General features: G+C 55.6%; 13 protein-coding genes across 13 annotated transcripts; 4 read left to right on the top strand and 9 right to left on the bottom strand.

The window, feature by feature from the left end:
- Window positions 1–172: 172 nt before the first annotated feature.
- L226DRAFT_558395 (uncharacterized protein) lies at window positions 173–1394 on the bottom strand (the record flags this gene model as incomplete). Its single annotated transcript, XM_067683240.1, has 2 exons — window positions 173–1102; window positions 1209–1394. 2 exons carry the CDS (start codon window positions 1392–1394, stop codon window positions 266–268), a joined length of 1023 nt encoding a protein of 340 aa, XP_067539047.1. The 3' UTR covers window positions 173–265.
- A 2713-nt stretch (window positions 1395–4107) lies between these two features.
- Window positions 4108–5433, bottom strand: L226DRAFT_293881 (Metallo-hydrolase/oxidoreductase). The gene is made up of 2 exons (XM_067673648.1): window positions 5193–5433; window positions 4108–5130 (listed from the first exon to the last, which is right to left on the bottom strand). Exons 1-2 carry the CDS (start codon window positions 5336–5338, stop codon window positions 4230–4232), a joined length of 1047 nt encoding a protein of 348 aa, XP_067539048.1. The 5' UTR covers window positions 5339–5433; the 3' UTR covers window positions 4108–4229.
- A 73-nt stretch (window positions 5434–5506) lies between these two features.
- Window positions 5507–6791, bottom strand: L226DRAFT_293870 (Metallo-hydrolase/oxidoreductase). The gene is made up of 3 exons (XM_067673647.1): window positions 6621–6791; window positions 5627–6572; window positions 5507–5574 (listed from the first exon to the last, which is right to left on the bottom strand). The coding sequence occupies exon 2, from the start codon at window positions 6552–6554 to the stop codon at window positions 5661–5663; it is 894 nt and encodes a 297-aa protein (XP_067539049.1). The 5' UTR covers window positions 6555–6572; window positions 6621–6791; the 3' UTR covers window positions 5507–5574; window positions 5627–5660.
- A 958-nt stretch (window positions 6792–7749) lies between these two features.
- Window positions 7750–9492, top strand: L226DRAFT_531822 (alcohol dehydrogenase IV). The gene is made up of 6 exons (XM_067680148.1): window positions 7750–8030; window positions 8100–8372; window positions 8434–8590; window positions 8660–8910; window positions 8979–9130; window positions 9194–9492. Exons 1-6 carry the CDS (start codon window positions 7869–7871, stop codon window positions 9339–9341), a joined length of 1143 nt encoding a protein of 380 aa, XP_067539050.1. The 5' UTR covers window positions 7750–7868; the 3' UTR covers window positions 9342–9492.
- On the bottom strand, window positions 9194–11041 carry L226DRAFT_293906 (concanavalin A-like lectin/glucanase). The gene is made up of 4 exons (XM_067673649.1): window positions 10231–11041; window positions 9965–10151; window positions 9774–9884; window positions 9194–9706 (listed from the first exon to the last, which is right to left on the bottom strand). The coding sequence occupies exons 1-4, from the start codon at window positions 10593–10595 to the stop codon at window positions 9533–9535; spliced, it is 837 nt and encodes a 278-aa protein (XP_067539051.1). The 5' UTR covers window positions 10596–11041; the 3' UTR covers window positions 9194–9532.
- Window positions 11042–11745: 704 nt separating this feature from the next.
- Window positions 11746–13091, top strand: L226DRAFT_568115 (MFS general substrate transporter; the record flags this gene model as incomplete). The annotated part of the gene is made up of 6 exons (XM_067684130.1): window positions 11746–11923; window positions 11978–12013; window positions 12066–12135; window positions 12196–12520; window positions 12555–12775; window positions 12839–13091. The coding sequence occupies 6 exons, from the start codon at window positions 11746–11748 to the stop codon at window positions 13089–13091; spliced, it is 1083 nt and encodes a 360-aa protein (XP_067539052.1).
- A 717-nt stretch (window positions 13092–13808) lies between these two features.
- On the top strand, window positions 13809–16282 carry L226DRAFT_531824 (cytochrome P450). The gene is made up of 12 exons (XM_067680149.1): window positions 13809–14106; window positions 14165–14279; window positions 14331–14348; window positions 14416–14435; window positions 14498–14509; window positions 14564–14629; window positions 14690–14932; window positions 14984–15224; window positions 15275–15284; window positions 15338–15631; window positions 15688–15894; window positions 15948–16282. The coding sequence occupies exons 1-12, from the start codon at window positions 13861–13863 to the stop codon at window positions 16114–16116; spliced, it is 1641 nt and encodes a 546-aa protein (XP_067539053.1). The 5' UTR covers window positions 13809–13860; the 3' UTR covers window positions 16117–16282.
- Window positions 15948–18576, bottom strand: L226DRAFT_293993 (uncharacterized protein). Its single transcript, XM_067673650.1, has 20 exons — window positions 18324–18576; window positions 18250–18268; window positions 18112–18190; window positions 18041–18054; window positions 17880–17978; window positions 17813–17822; window positions 17734–17751; window positions 17651–17676; window positions 17570–17595; window positions 17477–17511; window positions 17386–17410; window positions 17302–17313; window positions 17210–17225; window positions 17109–17145; window positions 16939–17045; window positions 16822–16881; window positions 16739–16766; window positions 16621–16678; window positions 16391–16545; window positions 15948–16337 (listed from the first exon to the last, which is right to left on the bottom strand). Exons 1-20 carry the CDS (start codon window positions 18373–18375, stop codon window positions 16257–16259), a joined length of 957 nt encoding a protein of 318 aa, XP_067539054.1. The 5' UTR covers window positions 18376–18576; the 3' UTR covers window positions 15948–16256.
- Window positions 18577–19733, bottom strand: L226DRAFT_294106 (uncharacterized protein). Its single transcript, XM_067673651.1, has 6 exons — window positions 19547–19733; window positions 19454–19492; window positions 19310–19397; window positions 19079–19242; window positions 18736–18974; window positions 18577–18678 (listed from the first exon to the last, which is right to left on the bottom strand). The coding sequence occupies exons 1-5, from the start codon at window positions 19548–19550 to the stop codon at window positions 18835–18837; spliced, it is 435 nt and encodes a 144-aa protein (XP_067539055.1). The 5' UTR covers window positions 19551–19733; the 3' UTR covers window positions 18577–18678; window positions 18736–18834.
- On the bottom strand, window positions 19640–20712 carry L226DRAFT_568118 (uncharacterized protein; the record flags this gene model as incomplete). The annotated part of the gene is made up of 7 exons (XM_067684131.1): window positions 19640–19948; window positions 20017–20044; window positions 20108–20167; window positions 20229–20335; window positions 20406–20492; window positions 20548–20630; window positions 20694–20712. The coding sequence occupies 7 exons, from the start codon at window positions 20710–20712 to the stop codon at window positions 19640–19642; spliced, it is 693 nt and encodes a 230-aa protein (XP_067539056.1).
- A 138-nt stretch (window positions 20713–20850) lies between these two features.
- Window positions 20851–21724, bottom strand: L226DRAFT_568119 (uncharacterized protein; the record flags this gene model as incomplete). The annotated part of the gene is made up of 8 exons (XM_067684132.1): window positions 20851–20988; window positions 21045–21062; window positions 21132–21141; window positions 21210–21308; window positions 21372–21385; window positions 21458–21536; window positions 21592–21610; window positions 21673–21724. The coding sequence occupies 8 exons, from the start codon at window positions 21722–21724 to the stop codon at window positions 20851–20853; spliced, it is 429 nt and encodes a 142-aa protein (XP_067539057.1).
- A 655-nt stretch (window positions 21725–22379) lies between these two features.
- Window positions 22380–23845, bottom strand: L226DRAFT_456703 (uncharacterized protein; the record flags this gene model as incomplete). The annotated part of the gene is made up of 4 exons (XM_067675316.1): window positions 22380–22762; window positions 22817–23347; window positions 23410–23538; window positions 23593–23845. 4 exons carry the CDS (start codon window positions 23843–23845, stop codon window positions 22380–22382), a joined length of 1296 nt encoding a protein of 431 aa, XP_067539058.1.
- Window positions 23846–25465: 1620 nt separating this feature from the next.
- L226DRAFT_531831 (uncharacterized protein) lies at window positions 25466–27684 on the top strand. The gene is made up of 20 exons (XM_067680150.1): window positions 25466–25541; window positions 25600–25618; window positions 25680–25758; window positions 25815–25828; window positions 25890–25988; window positions 26053–26062; window positions 26120–26137; window positions 26186–26211; window positions 26271–26296; window positions 26361–26395; window positions 26467–26491; window positions 26553–26564; window positions 26623–26638; window positions 26690–26732; window positions 26787–26887; window positions 26939–26998; window positions 27058–27085; window positions 27147–27204; window positions 27272–27420; window positions 27479–27684. The coding sequence occupies exons 1-20, from the start codon at window positions 25481–25483 to the stop codon at window positions 27530–27532; spliced, it is 933 nt and encodes a 310-aa protein (XP_067539059.1). The 5' UTR covers window positions 25466–25480; the 3' UTR covers window positions 27533–27684.
- The last annotated feature ends 5 nt before the right edge of the window (window positions 27685–27689 follow it).

Genomic DNA, 27689 nt, shown 5'->3' on the forward strand with positions numbered 1-27689 from the left:
GCGTTCGGACGCCGCTTCAACGTTAACTTATACTTCACAGCCTAGCACTTCAGACATTCAGGAGAGGAGGATGAAGAGAAGCTAACGTGACAACTCTCACAATTGACTATCATATCAGGTCAGGAAACGGACGATTGCTCGAAAACCTAGACTGTGCTGAGGAATGTCTGATAGTTGAGCGAAGAACACCAACAATATGCATACTTGATCTGAAGGACTCGGAGGTAACAGAGCAATCCACCTGCAGCCGCATAACCAAGTTCGACTACGAACAGCCGTAATACGCCGTGTCGCCAGAGGTTACAGAGTCGCTGTCACTGACATGGGTGTCGCGCCCTACACTCATGCTCCCCCGCACAGAGTCTACGCTGAACCGCTCCACCATCTCGCACATTCCCGAAGGCTTGGCCGCAGGTGGGGTGGCAGGCGACTCTTGAGTATCAGAAATGCATGACGGTGTATTCGTAGGCGAATGATGGCCACATAACCCGCTCGGTGAGTTCTGCCCCGGCCGCTCGGCTGTCGCGTCGGTGAGTACGTCGATCTCCCTGGGCACGGAAAGACTGTCGCATTGGTCTCCGCGTTCCACGTCGAGGACGGGCTTATGCCTGAGCGTCTTGGTCAAGCTGGCCTGGAGGCGGAGCATCTGCCAGAAGACGGAGACTTTGCTGAGCGCCATTCCCTCCAGCCTCGGAGTTGGGAAAGTGGGCGTGGCTTCATGCAGCCCAGCTGTCGCATCAACGAGTGGAACAGCGGGTGGAGAGGCGAGCTCAGAGACCGGGGTCAGCGGCATGGGACTGTCGGGCTCCGAAGGAGTAGTGGACGCGGGACTGGACGTGGGGTCACAGTCAATCGACGAAGGGTGTGGAGTGTGGTCGCTCACGACGACAGTGCGGAGGGGAGAAGGCGAGAGAACAGCGTGCGTGAAACCCTGGACGGAGGTGGTGGAAGAGGATGAAGGTCCAAGGTTTCTTGGCAGTAGGACGGAAATCCTCCGGCTATTCCACTTGGTGATGCTGACCTCCGGGGCGGTGGATCCTTCGACGCTTGCCTCCAGCGCGGGTCCGACACGATGGAGCTCGCGCACTGAAGTCGCACCGCGCTAACGAAATCAAAATGAGCGTGTCAGTCGAAGTACTTAGGTTCAGTACAAAGTGGCTGACCTCGACTGCCCCACGAGTCGTAGCAGGTGATTCAATACCACGTACGAGGGGATGGGCGCGCCCGGCGGTTTCTTGTATGCATCGCGCTTCGCCCTTGACGGGTTGAGAAACTTTGACAGCAGGTGTCCGGAGGGCCCCTCTAGATACGCGGTACGCGAATGTCCCCAAACTACCGATAGTAAGCAAGAAGACAAACACAAGCCCGATCATAGTGGGTGGGGTGAGCGCCATATCAGAAGAGGCCGGAGAGTAAATCAACGTAGAGCAGAGGCACGGTCGAGTAGCAGGAAAGAAGAGATCAAACGGGTAGAGCCGGGACGCGTGTGGATGAGCAAGGAGCGAGGAACAGTGGGGGCCAACGGTACCAACGTCGAGCTCGGATGGCTTTCATAACCGGGGAGGCTGACCGCTGGTGTACGGTCAGCCCAAGATTTGAAACAGGTCCAGAGGGTCTTCCTGAATTGTTACGCCGTGAGACTTCATTGCATGCGACATGGAAGGGGGTCCTGCGTGCATCGAAATTCAATCTTAGCAATATTTGTACTGGACCTTCAGCAAAAATTTCTTCAGCACATACGATAGCTGAATAGTTGAGTTGTGCCAATGCGAAGGGCAGAGGCAAGAACTCAGTGTACTATCCTCCAACTTGCCTCTAACCCGAGATCTTATCTTATCTTCCTAATTGGGCAAGTTGGCGCTTATGAGGCCTGGGATTCCCCTTCGAAACGATGTTCTCGTCTGCACCCTCACGGGCCTCCTCTAACGTATAGGCACCATCGGTTGCGCAGTCAAACATACTGGTATGTATCAAAAACCAGATGTACGCATCGAAACTGTTAGAATCTAAGACCGCAACCTCGGAGAGGGCGAGCCCTCACTAGTTGACGTGAATGGCTTCGAAGATCGATGCCTCAGTAAGTGAATGCGTTGCTCTTTCTAATAGTCTCAGATTACAGGTACAACCGCAATTTTTAACCGGAACGGGGGCCTGGTACTGTGCCAGAGCCATGTATATTTCCATGTTGTCCGGCAAGTCAAGGTTCGATACATGCGCCCGGACCCGAGCCCACAGCCTTGACAATAGTCACGTCGTTCCGGAAGTCATCGGCGATTAGAAGATCAACTGGAGCGCACTGCCAGCGCGCCTACAGCAGCGAAGCGTTGATCACTTCCTCGAGCGGGTGAGCCTGCCTTCTTATGGCCCGGCGGCGTTGCAGTCCGTGCTGTCCATGCTGATCATGTTCAACGTAGGATCGCTTTCTTCCATTAGTCCGTCCGTGCATACAACCTATACGCCTGGTCAGAAGTACAGGATGTGCTGGCGATTACAGTACAATAGAAATCCCGCCGTGGATCATCCGGATCTAGTCCTCACGCCTCTCAACACGCGTACGGTCTTGTCTCACTACATAAACTCCAACTCGCATTGACCCGCTGGCTGTCTAGAAAGGTGCGTGCTGTGACAAGCCGTGTCCAACCCTGCATGACATGCTATGCGACCGATCATATTTCAGGCCGCTATTGCCGGCACATTAGTCCAGAGCGACATTGTGCCCAATGCGCAGTAACCTCCTGAGACTCCGGGTCCCCTCGGAGATACCAGGTGCGGCACCCAAGACAAAGCGCTGCAGACCTACTCACGCCATTGAGGAGGTCGACAATAACCAGCGACAGGTATATAAGGCTGCCATCTCCTCGAGTTGACCTACAGCTTCTCCCAACCCTCTTCACCTCCCTCACCAGCTGAGCTACACCTCCAAGGATGGGTCGTTCTCGTCCTCCAAACATACATCACTCCCCTCCCCTCTCCCTCTTCTCTCACAGACAAACTTCTCAAGACGACGTTCGCCGTCTACCCTGCCGGGACTCCGAGAACGAGTCCATCATGGCAGAAGCTCGGTTCGCGGCCGGCTCTCCAACCTGACTGGAGCCCTAGAATCCCTGCTACGGGATCTTCAGACTCGGTGCGTCTTCTTATTCTTCCGCTGTCCACTATTACATTATCTCACTCACGACCTTGAACAGGGCGCTTTTGAGTTCATCCGTACGCGGAAGACCGGATGACCCGCCTCTTCAGACACGCTATGGCTACACGTGAACGTGAGTCCTTGTGTCACAATGCAATCTACAAGCTTGTATTGATATATTCTACCCTCTTGCAGTGGCCACAGGGTGCCACCTGCTGCGAGAAGCACCGATTATGGCCCGCGTAGATGGGATGTGTTTGGGATTGACGCAGAACAGCAGGACGTCCAATGGTCACAAGATCGTAAGCAACCCTTCCATCGAGTCCACTTTCGCCTTCGGGTATTGACGCTCTCCGTCGCCGACAGAACGCGCGTGGCCAAGTGGTGTACAGTCCATGGGGCGTCGGACGTCTCGACCGGGACCCGCATGACTGGTATCCTGACCCGAACCATGCCAGAGACACAGCGGGCCGAGCGGGACTCCACAGGAGTGGATGATTATGGTACAAACCCCCTCCACATGTACTTCAGGCACTCCATGGCGCTCGATATTCGCCGCCCTTCGCGCCACACAAAGTACGTAGTACCTGCCATAACATCGCAGTAGTCTACCGTACATTTGAATTTAAGTTTGAGTTAAATGTTGCTCTCTTCCTCTCCGATCATATGCGCTTGCATCAAGCGTATCTTCTCGTTGTGAGAAGTTCCTCAACGGTATGAATGGCGTTTCACCCTGGGACGCATCCCGAAGTCCAACACACGACTACGAACACCAGATGGGAAAAGAGCTGTGAGATTAGCATTCAGGCGTTCTACGTCAGGCTTCGCAGTTACAGGTCGTGTACCTAGGCAGTAATACACACGCTAACAGACTGTCTATACGAAGCTTGCATTCTGAGTACTGCATCATGACTGATCGCAGGCATTACATGCTTTTCCTATATATGTAGCGATCTTCTATGCTTCCGCTTTGCGCCCCTCAAGACTGAAGGACTTGCGAGTCACAATTCCAACCGGACGATACTGGTAGAGAGGCTCCAATAGAATACGCACTGCCATATCGCCGCCACCGGAACCAAACGTATGCGCCAAGGAAACCTTACAGCGATTCGATCCTGTCCGGCCAGTATCCCTTCCCCTCCTTCACGAACGGTTTGTCGTGCCCCAGCAACACCCGCACCCTCGGCGTCGCCGCCAACACCTTCATCCGCTCGATCGTCTCCTCCGCCTTCCCCCTGTCCTCGTGCACGCAGCCCCACACATGATGACACCCAATTCCTGCCTCGCCCGTGAGCAAGCGCCAGTCGTGCGCACTGTCCGCACCGAGGTACACCCACCCGCCGTCCGCCGAGGTGCGTGCCAGCGCATTGAGGTGTCCGGGAATATGTCCGGGGGCGTCGACCAGGTAGAGGCTGCCGTCGCCATACAGATCCAGCGCCCTCGGGAACGGCCCCAGCGGCGCCCACTGCTCCTTCATGGCAGGACTCGCCGGGACCTCAAGCTCGGGGTTCACGAACACCGTGCGCTCAAAGGGGACGTCGACGGCATAGAACGAGTTGTCGTACACAGGCCCCTTCTCCTCGATGATCTTCAGCGCGCCGTTCGCGAGAATGAACGTCGCGTTCGGGAACGCCCGCGGATAGCCTGTGTGGTCAAAGTGGATGTGGGACAGCACGACGCGCTTGACGTCTGCGCGCTTGACGCCGCCGCGCTCGAGGGCGGCGGGGATGTCGCGCCCCTGGAGCGTCATGCCCATTTTGCGCGTGAGCTCGAGGGCACCGGCGGAGTAGTTCTCGATGTCGGGGCGGATGCCGAGGTCGAAGAGGAGGATGTCGCCCGTACGCGAGTGGCGGAGCAGGAAGGAGAGCACAGGCAGGTCTGTCATCTCGTCCCCGACGGCGACGTCGACAAGCTGCCCGAGGAGCATGTTGATGTTCCCCGCGTCGAACGTGGAGACGTCGCAGTATGCTTGGTCCTTCGCTGGGGGTGGTAGACTCATTCTGCACAAATGTGAAGTAAATTCGTTGCTGTGGCCGGCAGGCACGGAGGATAGTTGACTCACCTTCTGCTGTCGTTGCTTGAGATGGTCGTAGACAAGTAAATCAAGGGCAGAAGCTGGAGGAAGTACGTTGTTGAGAGGCGAGAGGACAAGGTCTGCGCAAACGCGTCATATGTAGTCTTCGACTCCAATCGGTTCTCATGGCACATGAGCCCGGTTGGCAGACCGCGAGAGCGGACATTGACTTGCGTAGACACGTTTCTTCAAACCTTCTGAACATGTGTACCCCGTCTTGGACTTACAGTCGCCTTTGCAAGGTAGTCCATTCAATGAAACACAGCGATGATAATGCACTTCGCATTCAAATGCTGTACCTTATTACGTATGGTCCTCGGATGCTGGTGCTCTATTCATGCAAACTCGGTTCAGGGCTACAAGCGCGCCACTACGAAGGACCCGTGAACAGTTACTCCAACCATAGTGGGTCAAACACGCACCTCTTATGGCTTCTGCTACAACTTGAGCCACCAATTACAGCGACTCGATCTCCCCAGGCCAGAACGCCTTCCCATCCCTGTTCTCCGCATACCAGGGCGCATCGTGCGCCAACAGCACCCGCACCCTCGAATTCTCTCTCATCAGCGTCCGTATCCTTCCAATGTGTGCCTCCGTCGCAGCGACATCGCGATGCGCGCAGCCAAAGATCGGATGGTGTCCAATCTTGCCAGTCCCGTGGATGATGCTCCACTCGTGCGCGCTATCGCCCGCGAGGTAGATCCATCCCCCGTCTGCGGACGTCCGGACGAGCACGTTCAGGTGCCCAGGCAGGTGCCCCGGGCCGGCGTCGACGATGTACAGGCTGCCGTCCCCATAGAAGTCGAGCGCGTGCGGGAAGGGGCCGAGCGCGGGCCAGCCCTCGGGGTCGAGGAACGTCGTGCGGCCTTCGGGGAGTGTCTCCTGGGAGATGGCCGAGCTTGGGTTCTTCGGCCAGCCGTCCTCGATGAGCGGGCGTGCGCCCTCGCCCGAGAGGACCTGTGCGTTCGCGAATAAGGAGGCGTCGCCGGTGTGGTCGAAGTGGAGGTGCGAGATGAGGATGTGGGTGATGTCTGAGGGCTTCGTGTCGCCCTTGGCGAGCGCTTCGACGACGTCCTGCGGGACCTTGATGTCGAAGCGGAGCTGTTCTGAGAGATACTTGATGGTGTGCGGCGGGAGCGCAGTCGCAAAGTCCCTGCGGATGCCGAGGTCGAAGAGGAAGAGATCGGGTTTTGCGGTGTGTCGGACGAGGAACGCGAGAGCGGGGACGTCGATGAATGCGTCATCGCTAGCGCCGTCGAGGATCCAGGCGAGGGGTGTCTTCACTGCACCGGCGTCAAGGGCGGAGACATGGCAGTATGCCTGGTTGGGGGAGGGAGGAGGAATACTCATATTCGCAATCTACGGATACTGGGGAAAGTGTCAGATGTGGACTAGGGACAATGGAGATGGGCATACACACTCGATAATGGTATTCGCAATGCAATGAACGTTGGATGGGACGATAGAGTTGATGGGTATAGTTCGCCGTTTTATGTACCCCCAAGACGTCGAAGCCTCGGCCATCTTAGTAATCTAGTTGATCGACGCCTGCGGATTTTGATGGCAGATGACTGCCATGAGAGGGTTGAACAAGGCTTGAAGAACACCAAGACGGTGGTTTTGTCGAAGAATCGCGAAGGCTATGATGACGTCAGTAGCTCAGCATGCGACTACAATGCCCCAGGTTGTTCACTTATAACAACGCTTATCAGCAGTGAGTGCTTGACGGTCAAGCACTCTCCACGAGTTGGCACAATGAGTAAGGCAGTAAAGCTTGCTAGCTTCCGACTGTGAAGAACAGACCCGCAGCCTGCGCACAATTGCCAACGGCCGTCATATGCCGCAATACGTCGTTGATGCGCAGAACCTCGGTGATGATATCAAACTCGGCGTTGTAACTCACGACATCTGAACCAGCGATCCTCCCGACGGCCTCCCGCACGCCGCATCCTCTTCCTGTCTTGGTCTCGCGCATCTTCACACTCCAGCTCGGCGACAAGCCCGATGTTGCTGAATAAGCTGCAATATTTTGTATGATACGTATCGATGCGGTTGCGCCTCGCACGCCAACAGAGGGGAACAGCTGCGGCTGATTCAGCATCGATCCACCGCGAGTCCATGGCCGAAGGAGAACGTCTGGCCAAGGAGTGGACATCGTAAAGACAGTGAGATGGATTGTATAGTCGCGGTAAAGCAGAGGAAGTGCGCGTTCAGCGGAGAGCTAAGTTCAACTGCATTTGACGGTGAGACTCTAGGCAGGGCAAGTACGGGCGCTTCAACTTCCTGTTTCAGAGCATGCCAGACCCAACGTCACCCGATGAGACCCCGGACATCGCCCTTTCGATGCGGCGGCACGCTAGCCCAGCATCATGCGGGACTACAGTATGTCACGGAAAAGCCTGCAAGTCAACAGATCTCATGGAATACGGCCTACAACTCACGAGTGAGAGCTGACTGTCCCGAAGCCTCGGTCGCCATCTTTCGTCATCTGACCTTTATGATGACATACCACACTCAAGATGCGATCGACCTTGACGTACCCCGAGTATAAATCCGTCCATCCACACTCACACTGCGACCTACATAACTACTACTATCTTATAAGCCTGCGCACCTGGCCAGTACAACACTGACACTTCTCAGAGTTCTACATTCACGCACACGATGTCCGCCGAGTCTAACTTGCACGGATCCTACGCATACACCGACACCCTCAAGGGCGTGTTCTACGGCCCTGGGTCCGTGAAGACCGCTCTGCCCAAGTTGCTCAATATGCTCGGAGCCAAGAAGGCTCTCATCGTCACCGGGAAGAGTCTCTTCAACAAGGTCTCCCCCTCTTCCCCATCCTCTTCATCCGGTACATACTAACCAAAGCGCCTGCAATCACACCAACAGACCGACGTCGTGAAGACTATTGAGAGCATCCTTCGTGAACGCGATGCCTACGGGGCGACGTTCCATGACATCGGCGAGCACGCGCCCGTCGCCGGCATCCGCGCAGGCCTGCAGAAGTTCAAAGATGCGGGCGCGGACGTCATCGTCAGCGTCGGCGGTGGCTCCCCTGTCGACGCGTCCAAAGCCATCCTCTACTTCGTCCACCAGGAGCGTGGTGGGGCGTACCTCCCGCAGATCGCCATCCCGACCACGCTCAGCGCCGCGGAGTACACGGTGGGTCGTTTCCCCGGATGCATGTCAGTTACCCACGATGCGCTGACGCTCTGAGTTCTAGGTCGGAGCTGGATACACAAACGAAAAGGGCCATAAAGTCGCCGTGAACGCACCGGAGCTCGCGCCCTCCGGTATCATCCTCGACGCCGAGCTCACCCTCGCCACCCCAGAGCGCCTCTGGCTCTCCACAGGCATACGTGCTCTCGACCACGCCGTCGGTATGCTATCCCATCTTTCTACCGTATCGTACACACAAAAATTAACCTCGACCCGCACACTCACCACAGAGAACCTCTACAGGCCGCTCCTGCCCCCGCCCATCAAGCACCTCTGCTACGCCGCGCTCGCCGACCTCTTCAAGTACCTCCCCGCGTCCAAGGCAGACCCGCTCGACGTCGGGGCGCGGCAAAAGCTCCAAATCGCGTCATGGATGAGTCTCTGGCCGCTGAAGCTCCCCAAGTACAGCGCGCTCGGCCTCTCGCACTCGTTGGGCCACAAGCTGGGCGCGACGTACGGCATCCCGCACGGCATCACGTCTGTGAGCATTTCGACTACTGCCTTCGTGTGTAGCAGGACCGGGGTGCCGCTAACGCTTGATGTTTGTAGTGTCTTACTCTTGCCCCTGTTGTCGCCCTGAAGGCGGAGACAGCATCGAAGGAGGACAAGGAGTGGCTCGCGGGCGCGCTCTTCTACCTCCGGAAGCCGTCCACGGGCTCCCTCGAGGGTGACATCAAGCAGCTCTCCGTCGAGATCCAACAGTAAGTCTCGTCATAATTCCATCGTATGGTCGTAGCGTGGCTCACTCTCGTCGTGTGCTTTAGGCTTGTGGACAGCCTCGGCTTGCACTCAACGCTCTCGCAGTATAAGGTCCCTCAGACCGATGTGCAGACGGTTGCAGAGAGGGCGGTTGGCAAAGAGGATCCTTTGTTCCCCAAAGTCGTAGGCCTGCTGGAGGGAATATACGCGTAGAGCAAATTCAGGAAGATGTGGAAGGTATGGAATGTATCAATAGTGACACGGTCGACAAACGGTGATCACCAAAGCTGAAAAATGTCCTAATTCCAATGATTGTGATGCGGGTACAAGTACAAGGATCCTCCTCCGAGAATGGGTATCTTCAATCAAGATTTACACATCCTGGCCCCTGAGTCGACTGTAAACTACAAGAACGTGCTTGCCCACGACAGCAGCGTGGCCAGCGCCACTAAAGAGAGCGCCGTATTCGCGCTGTGCTGGGCAGAGCTCGTTTTATAATTGATGTCGATCCTCGAAATTCTAAGGATGCTGTCCTGGGTAGGCGGGCCCGAGGTCCAGTTCGGGTTCCCGCTGGACCACTATCGAACATCCTCCGTTGAGTACGCACATACTAACAGCTGGAACTCTGCACAACGAAAAACTTACCGAGTTCCAGAGGAAGGATGACGGCGCGGACGGAACGTTGGTATCCATCGTCGCAATCAGCGCGTCGTCAAAGTAAAACTTTGAAGCCTTCTTGCTCCACTCGAGGGTATACTGTGGCAGACAGGCAGGCGTCAGCACCGAGCGATCGTTACCCAAGCCTCAGGGGCAAACGAGGAGCAACCAACACGTACCTCGTGCTCGGCAGTGGTCGGATCCTGTGGATATGGAATGGCGTCGCGCGTGTTATCGGACGAGTTGCAGTTCGTCGCTTGGTTCGTGAGCTGCAGCCCGGGGTTTATGCGCGCATTGCCAGTGGTGAAGTGCGAGGTGAGGATCTCAATGTCCGATTCCTGGCAGTCGTTCTCGTACGTGAAGAATCTGTTGGAAAAGAACCTCAGCGGGGCCGAACGGACATCCCACACCGATGCCAGTCAACGCATGGAGGAGGAAAGCTCACCCATGGCACACCCCAGAGACATTCGACGCGATCGCGGTGGTCTTGAATGTTCCATAGCGGATGTTCGTGTCGTTAGTCTGGATAGCCGCGCTCGGGACGCTGCTGCCGTTCTGCGTGCCCCCCGAGACCTTCAGCGTGAGGTACCCGTCGCTGATGTCGACGTTGGACGCGGTATAAGTGCGAGAGAACGGGTCGCCCGACGAGTCCACGGTGTAACTGTTGATGATAAGCGAGTAGTTCGCCAGGAACCCCTCGACGGTATGGTTCGTCGGGTCGTAAGCCGAGAAATCGACGCTGATCGTCTTCGACTTCGCGCTAACGAGGGCCGGCGGGACGAGGGCGAGCAGTGCTATCGGGGCTAACATGGCGGCGGAAGTTTCAGGCAGAAGTAGGGGGTGCGAGACTCGCACGCCGCTGCTTTTTATACCTGCAATTGGTCTCCGACCGGATGGTTACTCGCGGGAGGCTGACTGGCCTTGTCACCACGGCGGAAGACTCCAAGACTCCACCGTACTCGCGGAAGCAAGCTTCCGATCGTATTCCTTCACGGGACAAATCCTCGAGTACGTACGTGGTCTTGCCAAGGGATGGGCTAACATTGACATGCTTGACGTCAGCAGCGACATGTTTGAGCCGGCGGTACAGTCGCGATCGGGCCCAGTTGTGCCAGCGGGGTTCGCGGAGCCAGACAGGATGCCCTCAGCCTATGTCAGGTGGGCTATCCTTCTCCTGTTATATGTTGGTGGTTGTAGGATGGTTGGATATACAGTATTAGCAGCGAGGTGGTGGTGGCACTGGTAATGGGTGGTGATGGTGGTGGAAGCAGTGTCAAGCAACGTGGCGGCTGGCGGCGGCGTTCAGTACAAGTGGCTTCCCAATTTCGCATCCGGAAGCCGGCCCGCTGCCCCGAATGCTAAAGAAGGTCCGGCGCTGGTTAACCAGCTACATAAACAACTGTCTTCCGCTTATTAAACTACTTAGAGGTTTGGATGATGGTCTCAACCATGTGCTGCACCGCGAAAACGAGTATGCAGGGCCCCCAGCCCCTCCGACGGTGCCGATATTCTGAAGTTCTTGCAATTATCACCGGTGCTCAGAACTATCGTGCCATTTCTCTTATCAATTGCGTTGCACATACACACCCCGCCACACCATGACACATGTATCCTAGCGAGATGCACGACAGAGCATCTGCATTATTTAGATTCCAGACGAAGAGCCTGTCGAGTTTGCGATTGGACCAAGTAACTGATGCGGTACCCCCCAGGCTCCTGATCTTATCAGATAATGCGGCGCTGCGTCGTCACACTCAGGCGCGTCGCGCCAACTCTCCTCTCAGCCACCACCATGCGAGCTCTGGGTGCCGTACACATACCACATGGGCTTTACGGAGCCATTTCAGATGGTCTGAAGTCGCATTCAAGGACCGCATATTTATCAAGCAGGAGAAGATGGACTCATTCAGCCTCACACTGCTGTCGTGTCAATCTTCTACCCACACAACGCTGAAGACCAATGCCATCGGAAAAGCGAAGCCCTCAGGACAATCGGCCCACAGCTCCTCAATGCGACGAAGAGCTCTCAGTGGAGTTTGGTTGCCTCCCCGTGCCTTGTCGAGTGCGGTATGACCCAGAGAACCCTCCGTACTTTGGCATAGGAATGAACCTAGTGTTGGGTCTAACGGCTGCATTTGGTGAGTAGGATACAATTAATGGGAATTCAGCGGATCTGACGATACTTTTCATAGCTGCTGCATATATCGCCTGCACCCAGCCTCTGCTCAGTATGTCCTGTCTCGCATAGCGATTTATTGCCAGTAACACCCTCTTCTGCAGTTGAGCTGGCCAGTGACTTTGGCTTGACTTACGATGATGTCGCCACAATTCCTACTCCATCTCAGGCTGGGTGAGTGTTCATTATAAGACGAGCCCCAACGATGTGTTGATGGTGCACGAAACGCATCAGGTTCGCCATTGGCTTGATCTCCATCTGTCCGCTAGGTGACCTGTTCCGCAGACGACAACTCATTATCGGGGTGGTGTTCACCGTCGCTTCTCTGAGCATCGGCCTCGCAACCACCTCCAACATCGTTGCATTTGAGGTCTTATCATTCTTCGTCGCCCTCTTCATCGTCGTCACACAGGTCATTGTCCCTCTAGTGGTCGACCTTGCCCCGCCAAAGTGGCGCGCCTCTGCCATCTCGATCATCTTCGCGGGCATCACGCTGGGCACCCTCCTCGCGCGTGTCATATCCGGGGATATCCGGGGCCGTGGCTCAGGACGTTACATGGTGCGTCGCATTCTACATCGCTGTCGGCGTGCAGTACACACTCTGCTCCGTGCTGTATTGGATACTTCCGGACTACCCTGCGAAAAACAAGGACGAGCAGTACCTCACCATCCTGTCTAGCATGGTCAAGTACGCTGTAACGGAGCCAACGCTAGTTCAGACCGTCCTAATCAACATTCCCTCGAGTGGCTGCACTGCCAGTTTCTGGGTCACTCTAACGTTCCTCCTCGGGGACCCCCCGTACAACTACTCCACGTGAGCCTCCGCTCTTCCGTTTCTGTCATTGTGTATGCTACTGACTGAGCATTCCCCACGCAGCCTGACGGTAGGCCTCTTCGGGCTGGTCGGCATCTTTGGTCTGCTCATGTCGCCCTTCGTTGGCTGGAGCATCGATAAGTTCACGCCGTGGTACGGGATCCTCATTACGAATGGCGCGCTGCTCGCCACATATGTGCTCCAGACAGCCGTGATCGGCCCGCACGTCTCCGAGGCCGTTATCATCTGCATCTCCGTCGACATTTTCCGCCAGACACAGAACATGTCGCCTCGCGAGCCAAGTGCTCGCACTTGAGCGAAACGCACGCGGGCGGTTGAACACGGCGCTGATCATGTCGGTATGTACCCGACATACACGTTTACCCCGTGCATTGGCTGACGAGACAGACGCACTTGATAGCTCTTCCTCGGCTCCGTCACGGGTACGTCTGTGGGATCCAAGGTGTTCACGCAGTCAGGTTGGCGCGCCAGCGGTGCGCTCAGCGTCGCGTGGACGGTGTTCTCCCTGGTTGTACTCCTGGTACGTGGTCCGTACTGGCTCGGATGGCACGGCGGATCCCGACCCGTCTGGCGTGTGCACAACAACCTTGAAGCTGCTAATGTTGGTGGGGGCGCAATGGTCGTCGACGAGCACAATACTTATCGATGAAGAAGTGAAGGAAGTCCCCAAGCAGTGTACTCCCTCATCATGATACCTACCGTATAGCTCCGAAGGAGGAGGGACCATGTTGGCTCATGTGCGTAGGTAATCACTGGCAGTCATCGTCAATGGATCGCCGCCCGAACACAGTGTATGACTATCCAAGCACATGTCAGCATCCTCCGAAGTAAGTATGAATCGTATGCAAAGACACGGTACGCAAAACGATCAAGTTCCTCAGTTCCTATCCGGTTCCTGTAACGTTTCCCGAGAATCTCGGAATACCTACATTGCCGGGCGTCCACGAGTCTCCGGCAGCTATGTATCTATATATATACCGAGGTTCATTCATTCATCCCTGACCACCGCCTACCCCCCTCAACGCAGTACTGACCTTGACCATCTACTTCGAAGTTCGCAGAAGATGCTGTCGTTAGGAGCGGCAATCCTCTCTGTGTTCGCGAGCCTTATCGCACTCGCACTGTGGAAGCTACTCCCGCTCGTTCTCCGTTTATACAAGAGCCAGCTCAGAAACCTCCCAGGCCCTCCCAACGAACACTGGTTCTATGGCAACCTGAAGGCAATCCATGAAGAGGATAATTCTGTCCCGCAGGAGCGATGGGCCGCCGAAACCGGCTCTGATACCATCATGTATCGCGGATTCTTGAGTGTGCGTGATTTTCCCCTGTATAAGTCGGTAGTTCCATAACTGATTTGACAACGTTTAGATGGATCGTCTGTGGACCCTAGACACTCGGGCGTTGAACCACATCCTCACACACTCGGCCGAGTATCAGAAGCCCAGAGCTGCGCGTAGGAATTTAGCTCGTATCTTAGGCGAAGGTACATTTGCTCTGCGGGCGCAGCTCCACATAGTACTGATCGCTTCCGCAGGTGTACTGTTCACGGAAGGTTCGCGTCACGCAGCTACTGTGGATGCGCAGTTGACACTAACCTCCATCCCAATACCACGCTTCAGCCGATCAGCACCGGCAGCAGGTAGTCAACTATCATATATCGTCCCTCCACCTATCGCTGACAACACTATTTTCATCGCGCAGAGGAGAGTGATGGTCTGTCGCTATGTATTTCACGCACTGCTGTCAACGCTCACATGCCGCTTGTAGAATCCCGCCTTCGGTCCGGCCCAAATTCGTGAGCTTACGGAGATCTTTGTGGACAAAGCCATTGAGGTACATTCACTGCCATTCATTGTACTAAGTATACGTCGGCTCACACACTCGGCGCGACAGCTCCGCAACGTCTGGGATAGCGAGATCACCACACACGGCGAGCCCGCTCGCATCGATGTCATCAAGTCTCTGAGCAAGATGACTTTGGACGTCATCGGCCTCGCGGGATTCAACTACCACTTCGACAGCCTCTCGGGCAAGCCCAACGAATTGGCGGAGGCGTTCAACGAGATTTTCGACCCCTCGCCGAGCTTTACTTTCATGTTGTTCGCAAGAAATTTCCTCCCCGTCCTGAACGCGATTGCAAGTGTCTCCAATGTGCCAGCTTTAGTGCCAGTGCTGATATCACGGTAGCCGGATGCACGCATCAAGCGCATCGACCACGCTCAGGCGACCATGCGACGCATTGGCTTGGAGCTTGTCGCAGAGAAGAAGGCTGCAATCATGCGCGAACGCTACGAAAGCAAGGAGAAGGAGGGCGGTGTTGAGCGCAAAGACATGCGCGGGCGCGATCTGCTCACCTTGCTCCTCAAGGCGAACATGGCCACCGACATTCCAGACAACCAGAGGCTCTCGGACGAAGATGTTTTGGCTCGTACGCCTGTTTCTATTCTTCGTAGTTACACGCGCTAATCAATCCTGCAGAGGTTCCAACGTAGGTCATTGCCTGCGCCACGTAGGCTGTACTCATTTTGTCCTTGTCTGTAGCTTTTTGGTCGCTGGGCATGAGACGACGAGCACTGCGACAACATGGTGTCTTTATGCGCTCACCCAGGCTCCCGATGTCCAGGCGAAGCTTCGCGCCGAGCTGCTCACCCTCGACACCGACACGCCGACCATGGACGACCTCTCGAATCTCCCTTACTTGGACATGGTCGTGCGCGAGACACTCCGCATCCATGCTCCCGTACCGACGAGTATGCGCGTCGCGACCAAGGACGACGTCATCCCTGTTGCGGAGCCGTTTGCCGATCGCAACGGCGATGTGCAGGACTCCATCCGGTAATTGAGCACGAACATGCCAACATTGTGCACATCTCACCAACATCTCCGTTCAGGATATCCGAGGGCACCCCGATCATCATCCCCATCCTGGCTCTCAACCGGTCGAAGAAACTCTGGGGCGACGATGCGTTTGAGTTCAAGCCCGAGCGGTGGGAAAATCCGCCGGAGGCCATCTCGAGCATTCCTGGCGTGTGGGGCCACATCCTCAGTTTCCTCGGCGGCCCGCGTGCGTGCATCGGCTATCGGTTTTCTCTCATTGAGTACGCCGCCCCATCCTGCTTGGTCGATGGTGTGCTGACGCAACTGCTCCCAGGATGAAGGCACTCATTTACATCCTCGTGCGCGCGTTCGAGTTCGAACTCGCGGTTCCGCCTGAAGAAATCATGAAGAAGTCTGCCATTGTCCAGCGTCCTCTCTTACGCAGCGCTCCGAGTGAGGGGAGCCAGATGCCTCTTCTTGTACGCCGGTACAAGCGGTCGTAGATCATCGTGATCTGGTGATATCCTACAAAGCTTCCGACAAGGTAACATATCTAGTGGCCGAAGTGTTTCCCCCATAGCCTTGAAGCTCATGTACTGTACATATGCGATCAATTTTCTTCAGCATACACCGGCGCAGCCCCCTATACAGCTGATTCCTCCCCTCTTGTCGTAAAGTCGCTGCCGGAGGACGTCGAGTTCACGGTGCGTAGAGCCGCAAGATCCTATCCCACATCAGATCCAATGCCGTACTCCCGTTATCCAGACAAGAACTCACCAAGGTGCCCGGCACCTCCATCTTCTCCTTTGGGCTGTCAAGCCCGTCATTCGTGCCTTGCCAATGCGGGACACTGAGCATGTCTGCGGCACCTGCCATCTGCGCGCGTATCGCCTGGCGCGAGTTGAGCGCTGCTAGGAGCGAGTTTAGGAACACTGAGACGGCACAAGCCACCGGCGTGTCAGTTGTGATTCTGGCTGGGAGAGGAGGAGGCATGAGCCACGGCTCACCTTTGCTCAGGTTGGTGAGGAAGGCAACGTAGATGGATGTGTGTGGTGCGACTGCGTACTACGGGAGGTTGTGGTTCGGGCATTCAGATCTTCGACTTCAGACGATGGAAGGCCATACCGATATGAGACACCCAAGGAAGACCATGCTGCACAGAAAGCATGAGTGAACGAGCTATGAGCGGCATGAAGTTGCGGACGTACGTCGCAAATGCACCCGTACTGACGCTGTACAATACGAGCGTATGTATGACGTGGTTCGTCCTTGCACGTAGAACATTAGTTTGACTAATCCGTCCTGGGAGGCTCAGTAATCGTCACCTTCGGAAGTTCATGTTGCTCTTCTCGCGCATGAGCAGCCATGTCATCGTCATGGCAATCACTGCGTCTGCGGCGACCCCGGTGGACATGTTCGCATAGAATAGTGGCTGTGGACAGGTGTTAAGTCCAGCGTATTTGAGAACATGACCAAGGTCGCAATTACTGCGTACCACGAAAGTGGAGAAGGACCCGGTGTCCAGCTCGAGCCTAGTCCAGAAAGTGCGTAGTCAGAGACAGCCGGGGTATCGTCATTAGAAGTCCCCCAACTCACTCTTTAGTGCAAAGATCTATCGATTTCATGAAAAGGGAGGTACTTCATCAATTCATCTGTACACACCGCAGCTTGGGAATAACCGTGCTTACAGATGTTCTGGCCTTGTAGGATGGGAAGGACAATAGTCAGATCCTCGTTGCGCATGGACGGCATCAGGTACGCTGAGAACTCACATAACAGAATAATCGAAAGAAAGACCTGCCGACGTCGGGTCAGCGAAACCGAGAAGCATCATCATGCGAGGCGGTTGGTTTGCAGACTCACATTGATTCCGCATAAGACGCGATTCCGATCGCTGACTTGATATGGAACCAGGGTCAGAGATCGACGGATGGGTTCACCGAATGTGGTACTGACGTAGATAGATCCTATGGCAGAATATCCTGCCACAAACTTCAGCACGGCTTACAGTCGGAACCAAGGCAAAACGTAACTCACCCTCGGACCATCGCATCGCTCACGCCCTGTTCAAGACGTCAGGCTGTCGAACAAGGGAAAGTGGCCAGTGTATGGCTACGTACCATTACGATGACTTGCGCCTGCTCAGGCACGGATATCAGTTGCAGAGTCGGGTGCCGACGCACGACTCAGTGTTCTTACCACCATGCTCCTGAGACACGACAATGTGAATTAGCATTCGACGGTGCATGGATGAAGGAGCACCGACCACACTGGCTTAGGAAGGGCAGCAAAGTTTCCAAAGTCAATTATGGTGTACGTATACACCGTGTGCGATATGAGGACAATATGGACAGTGTCCAGGATCCTGGAGTTGCAGAAGATAATCAGCCTCATCGTTTGGCCAGAGGTGTTGGTTCATGGGCAAACCATAGAAATGCGACCTGAAATACTCAGAGTCAGTCCTGGAAGGTGCAACAGAGTCGCTGACGGACTCTTACCAAGCTTCTCAGCAGCGCGGAGTCTTCCCCGGAGCGACTGAAGTAGATGTATGTCTGGAGGGTGGTCAGTCCGTACAAACTGGGAGTACCATTCGTCATTGTGGCAACTTCTTGGGCTAAAAGAACTGTGCCACGAACCACGCCGCGATGAGGGTACCTAGTAGACCCGAGTCAGCTCAGCGACAGACACCGGTGCGAGAGCAACTTCGTACCAATCAATAAGGCCCCGAGTGTATTATCTAACGTTGTTGCCACTGCCAACATGTCGGGAGATATTGAGACGTTGGATCGAGAGCGTCGAGGTCTCCACGTCGAACTGTTCCTCTACATATATTCGAGCATCCGGGCCGGTCCACGGTCACTGTGCAGGGGACGCGTCCACGCAGCGGCAGACATCGGCTAGAGAACTCGAGAGGGCGCAGAAAACTCCCGCGCTGAGTCACGCAGGGCATGCGCCTAGACAGACAAGATGTAATTGCTCGAGCAGAGCTCTGCGGGACGCAGTCCACTGGCTGTTGCGCTGGACGGGCCAGGTTTACCCGGTGAGCAAATCTTCCGCTGTCGGATCTGTGAACAGCTTTGCTCAGTCATGTTCCCAACAACGTGGGTAGTCGGAACACTTACTATGATAGAGCGCAAAGCTTGATGCCGGAGGAACGCTGGGGAATTTTGTGGTTATCATTGAAGTGTCAAGAGGGTCTAAACGTCGAGCATGTCTAGATTCTATGCAAGAGGTTCGTAAAGTCTACCAGCTCTCAAGAGAAAAACGATGAACAACTCGCCTGCGTCCCAGCAGTGAGTCCCGCGCAGGCTGAAGATCCCCGTACATAGACACAGAGGTGATAACCTCGAAGGCCGTGCGCCTGGGAGATCATCGTACCCGCGTCAGGGCGTGACGGATGGCCGCTCGTTCGTCGCAGATGACGAACTGCGATGGGTCATGGAAGACCGTGATCGCTGCGCTTACCTTTATATGAACAATCACGCCTCGGGCGCAACAGCGTCGAGGGCCTGGCTTGAGACAAATCGAACAGGTTGATGATGACTACCCGAGAAGGCTCAAAACGGTCTGACGACTTGCGAGCCACGAGTTTCTGCGAGTGAAAGATGCCACTGCAGCCGGTGCTTCGCCTGGGATAGGACCCGAGTTTGATTCGGGAGACCTTGAATGCGCGCTCTATTGAGAGCTCATGCTTACAGGTGATTCCGCGCCCCCTGGAAGGCTGTACACAACATGACACGAGCATCTTCGTTTAGCACGAAGACAGACGCCGCACCGCCTGAGACTACACTCACACATGAGCTCATCGCAGTGAAGCTTTCCGAAAAGGACGGGGCGTACCTGCTGCAACCACGGCCCGGAGTGCGTGGTAGCGTGGCGCTCCTAATCTCAGCACCGCAATTGAACCCAGATACTAATAATACAGTAACATACACATCACTAATCACCGCGGTCAGCCCTCACAGATGACGTGAACTGACTTCGTACGGATTTTCCTCTCATCTTGCACGCTCGCCCGTAGTACTTTCAAGCGCTCAGCTCTCCCGAACTCAGTCCCTCTCGACCCTCCCCATCCGAGCTGCCCGTGCCCATGCCTAGCCACTGCGACCCCGGGCTGGGTAGGCTGAGGATACCCGTGAACGCCATCTGCGCGCGTATCGTCTCGCGCGAGTTGAGCGAGGCGAGGAGAGAGTTCAAGAACACTGCAAGAGTGCGGCCCCGAATCATCTGAGATGTCTGGCAGGCTGCGCGAAGCGAGTCGTGGGACTGGGACGCACGTTTGCTTATACTTGTGATGAAGGCGAGGAAGATGGACGTGTTCGGCGCGACTGCGTACTGCGGCAGGTTGAAAGGGTTTTCAGGTCCTCGAGGTCCGAAGGTCAACTGAGGAGGGAGCACCATACCGATATCAGACAACCCAGGTAGCACAGCCTGCATGGAGAGACCGTAGGTATAAGTGGGGCTTTGGGGCAGGTACGAGACTGTTGCACGTACGTTGCGAGCGCACCAGTGCTCACGCTGTACAGCATCAGGGTGTGTATGACGTGGTTTGTCCTGCCGGTGTTACGTGTTAGCGTGCCAGAGACTAGAACACGACAACGACAACAGTACCTACCTGCGGAAGTTCATGCTGCTCTTCTCCCGAAGAAGCAGCCATGACATCGTCACGCAGATCATGGCGTCTGCAAAGACGTCCGTGGACATGTTCATATAGAAAAGCGTCTGCCCAGTGGGGATGGATGTGGCGAATGTTCTTTATTCGGTGCACGTCAACAGGGATTATTGTGCGTACCGAGAAACTCAAGGAAGGCCAGGGGTTTAACGGGAGCCTGCGGAGTGGTATCGACATCGTGAGCTTAGGGTAGCTCGACGGTACCACCTGCTGCAAGACGATCACTTACGCGCTGATGCAGACGACTGGCGCACCGGCGCACCGGCGCGATGGCGAGATCGACTAGTTCAGTTATCTTGCTCTTGCCGAGGCGACGAGGCTGCATGTGCTCACATATCATCTGGCCTGAGAACAGGAATTCTATTAACACTCCGACGGGATAGATCATGAGATAGATCGCCAACGTACAGAAGACAATGAAAGACATAATGGCCTGTCAACCGGGACATGTCGCGTCGTCAAGGCCCAAAGCGCGATACAAGGTACGCTTGTCTGCTCACGTTGGTTCCATATGCCCATCGGTTTCGGTTGCTCACTGAGATTGCCCGGTCAGTGGGGAAGGTGCTTATTGCGTGTAGTCGAACGTGGTACCCACATATGAGAATCCTATGGCAGAATATTCTGACCGGATCCGCTCAGCATCGCGTACAAAATTCAGTACCTCGAGCACCACCCACGTCCGTATGATCGCGTCGTTCACACCCTAGCCAAAACTCAGTCAGAACTTCGCAATTCACGAGGAGGTTAACAAAGACTAACCATGACGACAACCTGCGCCTGTCCAGGCCGGAGCGTTAGTTGACTACGTCCATCTCTCATTAGAGACGCGCCTAGTAGGCTTCTCACTATCATGCTCCTGGTGACGGCAACAAATTCATGAGCTCCTCGTACGCAGGGAATGGAAAAATCACGGTATGCACGAACCAAATGGGCGTAGCAGATGCAGCAGCGTCTCCAACCCTGGCCACGGTTGATGTATACACCGCATGTGAGACGAAGACTGTATGAGTGGTGTCGAGGATCCTACGCGCGTGAGGAGGTCAGCGTCAACGCTGCGTTCAACCTAGGATGCAGGCAGAGGCCAACCATAAGAACGCGACCTGACACACGGGCTCAGCTATTGCGAGATGAGGCAACTGCCAGGGAGCGCGGGGAGCGCGGGGACCACATACCAAGCTCCTGAGTGGAATCGAATCTCCGCGGCAGCGACCGAAATACATGTACGTCTGCAGCGTCGTCATCCCGTACAGACTGTAGAAAAACACGCGTCATGGTAGATAAGACTGGCAAAAGCCTATGCACGTACAATGCCGCAACGATGTTGCCTGTTCAATAAAGATGTAAATGTCAGTCAACTTGTAAAGCATGTAGGAATCGAGGTCCATACCGATGAGGATGGCGCCGAGGGTATTCTCTGTAGTTGCAGCGATTGAAACCATGTCACGTACTCTCGAGACTATGGGCCGTAGACAAACAGAGTGCTCACCTATCTACATATACTCGGGTGGAACGCACGTCCGGGCAGTGCGCGACCGGCACGTTGCACGCGCGGCCAACTTGTGAATGCCCTTGGCCGGAGTATGACACCATCGTGAAGTTCGCACTGGGAAAACTGACTTCCGATGGTCGTCCCATGCCACGTAAGCACCAGCAGAGGATGAAGCCACTTCGGGTGGACCGTAGAGAGACATAATGCTGATCGCTGATTAGGTTCGCTCAGTCAGTCTCCCAGGAGCAGCGGCGAGCAGAGATGTCCGAATATCAGCGAGTGGCCAAAGAGCTCCGCACCGGTCTTTTCTGTCCTCTCGAAGCCTGCCCATGTCTCAAGAAATGCATGGCCCTCACGATTGAGATTGATGGATGATCGCCAATGTGAAGTAAGTAGTTTCCTAGTAGATTGGTCAGCCTTTCCGACCAGTGACAACTGATGCATGCCCACTCACTGCCACCTGATCCGACGGACCACGATTTCGAGCAGAACGTGGTGTGCAGCGCCATCCACCCAGCAGAAGTAGTCAAGAATCCCGCCTGCATAATATACTCCAATAATACACTCAGCATACACGCGCTTGCTCACGACACGCAGTGCGCACGTCAAGCCTCCTCCTGCACAGGGCGGAACTTGACGCGCACCTCTTTCACCTCCCTCCGCGCCTTGACCAGCGTGTCGCGGATCTCCTGCTCTACCGTCGTCGCGTCCTCCACGGTCAGCGTCCGCGGCACGTGCGCCGTGAGGTCCACGAACATGTTCGCCCCTGTGCGCATTGCCCGCAGGTCCGAAATGGCGAGCAGCGCGTGCGCGTGTGAATGAGGGACTGCATTTGTGCCTGAGGCAGGTGCAGAGGGGACGAGAGGCCGAAGCGCGTCGAGCAGGGCGGCGTGCGTGGAAGGGGACACGCCCGCGTCGGTGAGCTGGCGGAGGGCGGTCATGAGGAGGCCCCAGCCTTGCTGGAAGATGAGCACAGAAACAAGGAGACCTACGCACGAGCTTTTCAGCACGCGCATACACCGCCAAACGGGAACCTACGCACCTCCGATGGGGTCAAGCGCGAGGTGCGGGAACCACCAGTTGCCCAGGATCGCGACGAGTGCGACCCCGCTTCCGAACGCATCGCTCCGGTGGTGCACCGCGTTCGCGAGCAGCACGGGGCTGCGTTCCTCGTCAGCGACGCGCTTCGTAATCCGGTAGAGCCACTCCTTCGCCAGAACGCTGACCGCAGCGAACCATGCTGCGTTCGGATCGAGCGCGCCATCGCTGTGTTCGTGCGCGTGTGCGTGGACGTGTTCAGAGACTATTGCGGGGACGGCTTCTGCGACGTCGAACATGCGCACCAGGACATCGTGCACCACACCGGGGTTCATGGTTGCAGCGGCGGAGGACAGGGTCTCGGCGAGGAGAGACCATGAATGCAGGCCGATGCCGAGTGCACCGCCAGTCAAGAGGATGGACACGAGGGTGGTGCCGAGGACTTCAAACTTGCCATACCCGTAGGGGTACCGTTCCGAAGGAGGCTTGCGCGACAAGCGCCAGCTGAACAGCGTGATGAAGTCGCCGACGAGGTCTTAGGTTGATGTTGCTATGTTGAGCTGAGGGGAGAGGGGAGAGGAGGGGAGGAAGACTGACCGCCTGCACAATGGCCTGCATCCGCAAGGAGGGCGGCCGAGTTCATGTACCATCCTGCGGCGCCCTTTGCGCCAGTGAGGACGACGTTCGAGGCAAGACCGACGAGGGTAATCTTGCTGCCTCTGTCGCCTACGAGGAATAGAGGATGGGTGACAATCCGAGTAGGACTCATGACCTGCTCACCTTCGCCCTTCAATGCCTGTACGATCTGCTCTGCGTCCTTCGCGTGACCCTCCTCCGAATGATCGTGTCTATGTACCAATGACCCCAAGAAACCGTGCGAATGCGAATGCGAATGCGAGTGCGAATGTGAAGGCAGGTGGGGGTCGTGGTTGTGGTCATGACCGTGCGAGTCAGTCGCAGAAGACTGGCTCCGTTCTGGTTCCTTCCCTTTGGACGATGTCGAGTGTGGACGGCGCGGTGTAAGAGTCGACATTACGGTGACAGAGGGTGGTGACGAAGCCGAGAAGGTGGAACGTAGATGGAGTGAGGAGGAAGAGCGCGAGAAAGTCGAGACCGAGAGGGTCGCGTCGGGTGGACTTCGGCAAGCGCGGACTCGACGAGTTCCGGGTAAGCTCTGGGAGCAGAGGACCGTCGCTGCAATCTTGCTGAGGCTACACGGTGGTGGTAGACGCGTCCTGGAGGGTGCGGCGCGTCTTAGCATCGCACCGAGACGTGATGCGGTCCGCGGAAAGCGCGAGTTGTCGTGGCGGATGGGCTGATCGGAGGCACTTCCACGTCGTCCACAGCCTCGTGGCGTTATGTCGTGGGTACCGCGAGCACCGTCCTGGTCAGCTTTCTCAGCTACGCGTCGTTGGCCAGGGCGAGCAGAGGGCGAGTGGGCAAGAGCAAGTCGACCCCGGCGACCGTCCACTGCTCAGGTCCTCTTTGCCGTCCTCATGGCCAAGTATGACGTGCACCTCCGGCGCTTCGCTCCTTGTCCTCTCAAATGCCATCTCGATCAATTTCGAAACCATTTAACAACATCTCTTCCGAGCTGGTTATCGAAGTAATTCTACCACGAGATACGATCAAGCTTTGCGACGTAGGTCTATTCCACAAGCGTAAGAACGAGCAGAATCAGTAAGCTCACATCGTATGTCAACAAGCTGGAGAAAACATACACGGACCGCGTACATGCGGTGACACCATCGGAAGACTCAGAGGACTGCCTCGAGTTGGGCGAACTTCGAACCTCTCGACGATGCATCTCGTCTCACTCATGGCCATTGGCCCGGGACAATCAAAGTCCACGAGGAGGTGTTAAGACTCCGCCACCTTCTCCTTGCACCATATTGCCGCAGGGAAGTTTGAAGGACGGCACAAGAATGACCATGTTTCACACCCGCGTGAGGGGCAAGTCTATGATTTAGGTACGTAAGTAGCCAAACCACTAGACGACTCCGAGGCTGCGAGCTCTTGTTCCTGCCACACAGCTTGTTCGTGAACCATCAGGACTTCGTCCGAGTGACGACTGCGCGAAGGTACTGTAAGACTGGTTTGGCATACTCTGCGCCGGCGAGTTTGGAGTTACAATGTCAGCCGAAAGGTCCAGGCTTCTCCCGCTCTTGACTGACTGCTGGCATCTATTCTCATGAACCTTAAACAGACAGATACTTCCTGCACCAAGTTACTGCGCCTTATTGATTTGATAGGGGAGCACTACAACGGTTAGCGCACCTTTTTGGCATGTTCGTGTCGTGTCGGCTCCGGGGCTCGCTGCCAGTGAACACATGATGACCTACAACTGCCGAGGGATAGCCAACACATCAATGCACAGACAGGTTCAAGACACCGCAACGACATCGAGAGACAGTGCAGATGAGCTCCAGTTCCACATCAGATATGCTGTTGCCAGTCTCCATCGAAGCTCACCGAGTCATCCTTCCTCTATGCATCCTGGGCGGCCATCTGCCAAAATGTGGCTGCGCTGATACTTGCATGAGGTCACCGTGAGGTGTGTCGCGTCTCGTGAGCAAAAATCGTCCTGGAGCTCAGATCGAACAGCGTACTCATAAGGTGCGGGGCAGACCATCTCGCGTTCATTCCCCTTACACGTTCCGCTCCATTCATGGCTCTGCCTCATTCAGTGATTCCGTCCTTGGACGATACCTACGGGACCCTCTTAATCGGTGCGTACACTCTATCTCTGCTTGGTGTACCAGACTGCTCATGCTCGTAGCCTTACAGGGAACATTCTCGCTTCATGGTACGTGACGCACGTATTCTCCTGCGAACCACTTCATAGACCGCTAGTGGTATTTCTGCAGGCTGTATGGCTTCTCAACGCTACAGACGTACATCTACTACATTCGTAGCCGTGGCGATCCCCTTATTCTCAAGGGCCTGGTCAGTGCCTTCCGCCTCTGAACATTGTGGGCTATGTCACTTACCACGTTCGATAGGTTGGTACTCTTTGGTGCGTCGCTGGGATCTCCTCACTAAGGGCCGCTGGTACTCAGAACACTGTGCCCACGCAGGATGCTCGATTCTCTCCATACGATCCTCATCTCGCATGTCGTGTACATCTTCGCGATCACCGACTATGGTGACCTTGAGAGCCTAGTGAAGCCGCAGTGGTCCGTGCCTCTTCTACTCTACGTGTTTATGGCTTCCGCCGCTGCTGACGTATGTCAATCACAGGAGTTTCATAGTATGTGACCATTTTTAGCTTCTAGTATGGGCCGCTTAGACGCTTCCACGACTGCAGGCACAGGGCGTCGTATCGGTGAGTTTCACGTTGTAGATCGAGGCGCTAGCCTCACATCGGACATAGGGGATCGGCGATGCCATTGTCAGAGGGTGAGTTTGTGCTCGTTGGACTCCCGTTAGACCGCTAAATAGTTGTTATTAAAACACAGGGTCTTTTGCTATCGTATTTGGACGCGTCAGTCATTCGGATGGTTCTGGTGCAGAATCATAAGCTGACCTTTGGCATGAACGTCGAACAGTGAGCCACCGTAACCTCGCCATCACTGGGATCAACGTGAGTGATTGCTCGTCGTGAACCTCGGAGCTCAGCGCTCAGGCTCAGAACGGATACTTTCAATCTAACAGATACTCTTCTCGGTCGCCGTTCTTTGTGAGTTACGCCCAAGCACCGAGGCTCTCGCTCATCTCATCTCTGATACCGTTGGCGGCAGGTCTTGACATCAGTACGTGGTTCTCCTCTCTCGTGGGTCACCTCCAACCGTAATGACCTCACCCTTGCAGTCCTATGGGTCCACGGGCAAGTGTAACTTCACATCTTGTTCTCGTCTATAACTTGACAACGTCTCAGAGTCAGTCTTCCTCCGTATATCCGCTTCGACATAGTATACGCGGTGCGTACATCTCACCAAGAGCGTGTGGCTCGTGATGCTGAAACTTGAGCATAGTGGCTGCCCTACTCGGTGCTCGCTATGAGCCTCATTGCGGACACAGTCATCGCAGCGACGATGGCCCTCTTGCTCGCAAGGTCCCAGACTCATTTCAGGAAGTAGGTAACTTCACTCCCTCTCTGCGCTTGGTTGTATTAATGACATAACAGGATCAACAACGTAGTCCGCACGCTGATCATGCATCGCGTGAGCACCGGTGCCATTGCTGCGTACGTTGATAGTCCGGAGACACAACGTGAGAGGCTGACATACGTTTTCTATCCGGCAGTCTATGGGTTCTGGGCTTCCTCATAGCCGTATGTACCACGAACGGATCTACAGCGCCCTTGGGAGATATGCTCACCGAATGTGACGTAGTACGCGGCCCTCCCGCAAAGTTTCGTCTTCGTCGCGTTCAAGTTCACCTCGAGCAAACGTGCGTACCAGCGGTCTTGTCTCACCCCACCTTCTTCACGAACTGAGTTTGTGCTCACCTTCGACAGTCCTCTTCAACTCCCTCCTCGCGATGCTCAACTCGCGGAACATGCTCCGCGACCAGCTGCTCGCACCTGAAGCTAACGTCCTCCCATCTGCGGCCGACGCGCGGTTCAAGTCTTTGGGCGCGCGAAACCCAAATGACAGTGATATCATGGTGAGTGATTAATTTTCATCCTCTTGATGGGGTCGGTTGATGAGGCGTCGGTCATCAGCAGCAGACCAGTCCTCTGAGGGTCACTGCTGAGGGCTATAGTGGCGGAATGTAGGGAGATTCGCGCTTTGTATAAACCTACTCGCCGCTCCAGTCTACCGGTCATGCCATTGAACATCTGCGTGGGCTCAAGGAGGGCACGCGGTACCCCTGAGGCATTGGAGTTGGAGGAATTTTGTATTGTATTTGCATCCGCTTCTCGTCTGCTGGCT

Source organism: Lentinus tigrinus (assembly GCF_003813185.1).
Source record: "Lentinus tigrinus ALCF2SS1-7 unplaced genomic scaffold L226scaffold_5, whole genome shotgun sequence".
In the NCBI taxonomy this organism is placed as follows: Eukaryota; Fungi; Basidiomycota; class Agaricomycetes; order Polyporales; family Polyporaceae; genus Lentinus; species Lentinus tigrinus.